The 6,223-nt window shown below is 40.9% G+C and overlaps 2 protein-coding genes across 2 annotated transcripts in view; both read left to right on the top strand.

The window, feature by feature from the left end:
- LOC125764971 (tyrosine-protein phosphatase corkscrew-like) overlaps positions 1-6,223 on the top strand; it is a 168,233-nt gene that overhangs the window by 51,867 nt on the left and 110,143 nt on the right. The gene's annotated exons all lie outside the window — the stretch shown is intronic.
- LOC125764991 (zinc finger protein 3 homolog) lies at positions 24-2,642 on the top strand. Its single transcript, XM_049429802.1, has 3 exons — positions 24-276; positions 338-456; positions 526-2,642. The coding sequence occupies exons 1-3, from the start codon at positions 130-132 to the stop codon at positions 2,240-2,242; spliced, it is 1,983 nt and encodes a 660-aa protein (XP_049285759.1). The 5' UTR covers positions 24-129; the 3' UTR covers positions 2,243-2,642.

Genomic DNA, 6,223 nt, shown 5'->3' with positions numbered 1-6,223 from the left:
TCTTTCTGCCAGATGGGTCTGCCCGTTGTTGTGACATTTCATGTTTGTTTCCCAAGCGCGAGAAGTGCTATTGTTTTTTTTCCTTCCTCAAAGCCGTTTGTTGATTGCAAACGCAACCTGGGAAAGAAAATGCATCCAGAAGTTGGTCAAACATACGAATTATCGAACCTAACGTGTCGATTGTGCTTGGGAAACAAGGAAGAATTAGAGCCGCTCGATGCTGCTTTGACGCAAAACGAGCTGGTCAACGTCATCGGTGGCTTGTTCAAGATAGATGTGAGTACGATTGCTTTTGGAGTGGAAATTTGCGCAACACTGAACGGTTTGTGTTTTTCAGCTGGAAGAAAATTGGCCGTTCCACAACGCATGCATCAAATGCATTAAGGATGTTCGCGTGATTGAAAGTATTCGAGCAGAGATCTATGGAAAAAATCGAATATTCGATGTGCTTTGGACGTACGTCAAAAAGGACGGATACCGGGAACGGTTGTTTTGTATCTAACATTGTTCTCTCTTTTTTGGCAGACAATACAAGCGTATCCATTTACAAGATGACTCGACTAACAATGGCAAAGGCTATGCATCGAAGGAAAACGATAATAGTATGCCCGCCGAATATGTCATTGAAGAATTGGTGGTGGAGAAGACGGAGATGGATATGCTGCAGCCGGATATGTTATTGAAAGAGGAAAACAATCAACAGGACATAATTGTTAAGCTGGAAAATCAGGATGAGGATGATCCCGTACAGGAGGAGTTGGTATGTGAAGAGATGACGCTGAGCGAAAGTGATCTCGATATGGATGCGATTATCGAAGAAGAGAAGGATGAAATGAACGATACGAATGAGGGCAACATGATTGAAGAACTCATGGAGGAACAGGATGATAATGTGCAAGATGTAGCAGACGCCGACTCGGAACATCATGGCGACGATTTGTACGAGGTTGTTGACGAAGAAGACGCTTCACCGGACGGTGAAGGCTATTTCGATGCTACGATCATTCGCTGCTACATTTGCATGGAATCGCTAGAATCGGAAAACACACTGGAAGAACATTTGACTATGATACACCAAGAATTGTTACCATTCCATTGCGACAAATGTCTGCTGCATTTTTACTGCTTGAACGAGGTGAATCAGCATCTCATCACACACGTCTATCCATTCGTGTGTCTGTACTGCCCACAGAAGTACTGCAACGAGGGGCTATTGCGCAATCACAATAAGGTTTGCAATTCGTACCGCTGCGTGATGTGTCCGGCCGAGTTCGCCATTAAGGCACATCTGAACGAACACAAGAAGCAACATACGGCAGAGCTGCGGAAAATGAATAAATGCAAACATTGTGGACGTACGTTTGCACATGCGAGCAAATTAAGACGCCACTTGCAAGCGGGTATCTGTACCGGTTCTAAGGATGTACAAATACGGACCAATACACACAAACGGACACTGGAAGGAAAGTCATCTACTGGCGCAACAAAGAGCAATATAACTAAAAATCTGCTCGTATGTCAGGTGTGCAATAGGAAGTTTGATAATAACTCTCATCTGGCGCGTCACTTCGAGCGTGACCATTCAGAGTTTAGGCTTCCCCTCTTTCCATGCAACGTTTGTCCGAAAAAGTTTACGTCGTTCGAAAAAAGCATACGCCATCAGGCGTACCATCGCCGTTCGACGGTAAAACCGACGGAAGCGAAAAAGTCGAAAGAATCGGACACTGTGTGCAAAATTTGCAACAAAGTGTTCCGTGTCGATCATCAGCTGCTACGCCATCTCACCGAGGATCATTCGCTCACGCTCGAACTGTTCGAGTGCGATCAATGTCCGCGTAAATTTTCGACCGAATTCAAGTTACGCAAGCATCAGTACAATAGCCATCGGGAGAATAAACCGCTGTTCGTGTGTTCACACTGTGGGCAAAAGTTTGAGAAGAAGCTTACGCTAAAGGACCATGAAACGAAGCACCTGGGGACACCGGCGTACAAATGTGACCTGTGCGATAAGACGTTCATACACAAGCACAGTCTCGATCGTCATGCGCTGGTTCATAGTGACGAGAAACAGTTTGCATGTGATTTCTGCTCCAAGACGTTCAAACGCAACACGACGTTGGTGATCCATCGGCGAATACACACCGGTGAAAAGCCGTATCTGTGTGAACCGTGCGGTATGCGGTTCATCGATTCCAGCACACTGATTAAGCACCGGCAACGGGCACACATGAAAACGGAATGACAAACTAACGATGGCTTGGTTGTCATAGATTGGTCAGCGAAGAGTTCCGTATCTTTTTCTTTGCTTTCGAGAGATGTATGAATTTATAGTGTTCTATTCAAGCTATCTAATATGCCCTGGAAACAATTTTATGAGTTACAAACTTTACGAAGTTTGTACACTTCATCGTGTAATAGTGTTATAAATGTAAATATATTGAGATTTTCAATGTAAGTTTGTCTCTTTTGATTTCGATTTATTTGATTCCTTCTCTTTGGCTTTTCATCAAATTATGGGTAAAGTTGCTCATTAATTTTAAGATAACATGTATGGAGTATTTTAGTTAAATAAAACGGCCTATGGTTAAATATGAACGACTGTTTGGGGGTCTATGAAATTAAGGTCGTCACAAGTCCTCAGCCTTGTTTAAGGATTCATCCTCTCCTTTTTTAGTATTAGTTAGTTTTAATTTAATTTATATTTAATTTAGTCAAAGTAATGCATACATTTTTCTTTAGTTCCTCCCATAACGGTTGCTTTTTTCCTGTTAGGCATTCTGGTTGACATTTTAAATTCCTCAAATTTTTTTTTCTTGTAACAAAACATGTTAAAAGTTTCACAACTACTAAATATGACCAAGAATGGTACATACACATTCACACGTCGCCCCATTCACCGACAGGTGTTGTTCCAATAAATGGAAACGTCTATAAGCGATCAACTAGGAAACCTTAACTCCCTCTCATGAGCTTTTCTGCTACTGAATTTCGCATTCGCCTTCCGACTTCCGGCCAACACAGAAGCAACATAATTTATACCCACATCCACTGTGCTACAATCCCCGAGGTGGAATTTTTCCGGCGGATCGAAAACGAGCACACGATTGTATTGAAACGGTAACCGGTGCCATACCAACCGATACACTCTACACGTGCAGGCATATTTATGCGCCACGGAACCCACGTGTAATACCCTTCCGGCGATATACCATCATAGCTCTGTACGACATAATAAATATTGTTGCTGAATATATTGAACAACATTTGATCATGTATGTACATTTTGATGAGGTTGTATGGAATGAAGATTTGCCTTCCGGTGGTCGGTAACGTTGTGGCTGGTTTTAGATAGAATGCTTTGTTTCTTTTCTTTCTTTTCTGCCTTCCAGAGTAAACGGCGAACATTTTATCTTACAATTACGGCAGATTGTTAACACATTTTTTTACCCATTTGCTAAGTGTGACATAAAATGTTCCCGTTTCTCGGGTACATATTATCGTTTGCCGGATGAAATATTTGCTTCCACGAGGGTATATTTCAAATGCACAAAGGTTGGAAAGATTTTATTAATTTCTTCTAATGTAAGCCCTTTAACCACAAACCATTCTCTCAAACCAACCGTTTTCAACCAACTGTTTCCTGGAGCTTGGACAAACACATCATCGCAGCTAAAGGTTGTGCAAGACGCCTTTCTCCATTTCGATAATGGACACTAATTTACTAACCAGACATACATATATATAGATTTTAGCCACATTCTTGCCTGTCGATTTCTTACGCGAGTGTACGAAAAGTGAACGAATTTTTTCGTTCTGTAAAATCCGTAACCGAATCATAAATTTAACTCCAGAAGCGTTCCCGGTCTCTAACTTGAACTTTGGCGGAAATCGAAAAGAAAACCGCAGAGAAATTCAAATACTGTCAAGCCGTTTTTGTGATTTAGGTTCACGCGTGTGAGACGCAAAATAAATTCCAATTTGCGAATGCATTAACACACGAGCCAAGTGAAGCTGTAATTTTTCCAACACTTCCATTTAAGCTTGAGCTTGTAGAGAGTATTCGTTTCGTACGTATGTCCTCTTTGGTGCGTTGAAAATAGCTTGGAATGGGTTTCTAGAGTTCGAAAACATCCTGATACCCGTTCCGAACGGGACCAAACTGTGGTCAAGAAGCAATGGCTGAGACACTAAAGTAGTTTACATAGAGGGCAAATGTGTTTATAATTTAATTAGGTACGTTACCGTTTCATGCGGAAAATGTCTTTCGGAAAGTTGTGAAACGACTGACCACGATGCTGGTGTAAATGTGTAAATCGAGCTTCTTCCACTGCACCGAACCATCCTCCTTATGTGCAATTACTTTTTTGTTTGCTTTTGTGTTATGTTTTAGTTCGTTTGCATTTTGCGGTTCTGTGTGTGTTTCTTTCGGCGCATCGAATTTGTTTACCGGCGGCGGTTTGTTTTACAAAACATTGGCTCAAAACGCAAGCACTTGCGTGTAAGGGGATGGGTGTGAAAATATGTAACTTCTTCTAATGTGTTGTTGATGCAGATTTATGACATCGAAACGCGTAACGACAACACGCGCCATCGATGCGACCGGAACAGGCAAAGAGGGGCTTACCCCGGTGACACTTGTTTCTCGTGGCCAAGGTTTCGGTTAATTTAGTTTCCGGCGACAAACACACACACAGCACGAGGGCTTAGGGCATAGGGTTAACTCTTTTCCAAAGACACACAGTTTTGGGCGGTGTTGTTTTCCCCCTTTTTTGTGTTGTGTACCGCAGCATCCCGGGACACGTGGCCGGCACGTGGCGTGGAGGCGTTACGTTTGGTGGTTTTGGCGCCAGGCGGATTTTACTGCGATGCGCTGCCTGTTCGGTAACAGCCCGTTGTTTACAAGTAGTGTTTACACCATTTAATTATCCAATTAAAATGCTATACAGTCAAGTGATGGGAAATAAATTATTCGTGATACATTTGCAGCGATAAGTGATTTCTTAATGTGTTTTTCTTCTGTTTGAATTCGAAATTTAGAGTTAAAAAAGATATAATTAAATAATTCTATTCTAATTTTTGTGTCTCTTTGACATCATCCAGAAATGTTTATACAGTGATATAAAAGTGCAAAATATTGTATAAAATTCCCGATTTTTTTTCTCTTCGTTTTGCTTCAATTAGCCCATTGCATCAATCATAATGCGTCGTAGTTTCAGGATGCATATCAATCGAAATTGCGACAGACTGCAATTAGATTGATGTGAAGCAAAGGGTCTCGCTCCCGGTACCTTATTTCCTAAACTACACTCACTCATCGAACAACATTTTGTCGAACAAATAAATGTGATAGAAATTTGTGAGCAGGCAGAAAAATGTCCCCATGCGGAGGGACCCCCCCATTTTGTGCTCCCCAGCAACACGGCGACAAACGCAAACACAAACGCCGGCATTAGATTGTAGTTTGTGCACACTGGTGCAAAACTATTTTTGATAAATTTAAATGATCAAACCATTTGTGTTGCCGACTCGGTTGCCGGTGTTTAGCGTCAAGTGGCCACCAAATTAGTCGACAGGGAACAAGGGTGGTAGCATCCTAATCTTTCCTCCCGTCTACCACGAGGGGATGATTGCACTATTAGGACAAAAACAAATGGACACATCGAGCTAACAAAAAAAAAAAAAAAAAAACGAAAGGGACAACTGAAAAAAGGGCAAACATTTTTGCTGAATGCATTTTTGTTTTCCAGGGTGTTAACATACCGGGGCCCGTTTGGTTGGCGAAAGGTGAGATTAGGTGTTCAACTGGACCGGTGTTACCAGTTCGTCGTTTCGTCTGCTGCACGTATGTATAATGAGTTTTATATTTCTTCGATCGAAAAACATCACGACAAATTATAGCATTTGAATTCGAATGGTAAGCATTCTTTGATGCTTAGGTAAATGGAATAACTTATCGTTTTATTATTGGCCAAAAATTTATACGAAGATTATTGCAATGATACATCGAAGATGTAGGAAAATTGGTAAAAAAAACATTTGAATAAAAGTCCACACTAAAGGGTATTGAAATCGTGAAGAAAATGATGTACAATTGATTCTATAAAAGAATCATAATGGGAATAAAACTAAATTTTAAATTAAAATGAAAGTAGAAGAAGAATGAATGAAATAATTTATTTAGTGTTTAATCATACTTACTTAAGTTAATTTAAAACCTAGTAAA

The sequence above is a fragment of the Anopheles funestus genome, chromosome 2RL (genome assembly GCF_943734845.2).
Source record: "Anopheles funestus chromosome 2RL, idAnoFuneDA-416_04, whole genome shotgun sequence".
NCBI classification, from domain to species: Eukaryota; Metazoa; Arthropoda; class Insecta; order Diptera; family Culicidae; genus Anopheles; species Anopheles funestus.
The sequence above is the reverse complement of the archived record's forward strand: the minus strand, read 5'-3'. Positions and strand labels throughout refer to the sequence as shown.

Coding starts and splice junctions, on each gene's coding strand:
- LOC125764991 (XM_049429802.1), top strand. CDS start 130: ATGCATCCAGAAGTTGGTCAAACATACGAATTATCGAACCTAACGTGT. Junction 277..337: donor GTGGCTTGTTCAAGATAGAT/GTGAGTACGATT, acceptor TGTGTTTTTCAG/CTGGAAGAAAATTGGCCGTT. Junction 457..525: donor ATATTCGATGTGCTTTGGAC/GTACGTCAAAAA, acceptor CTTTTTTGGCAG/ACAATACAAGCGTATCCATT.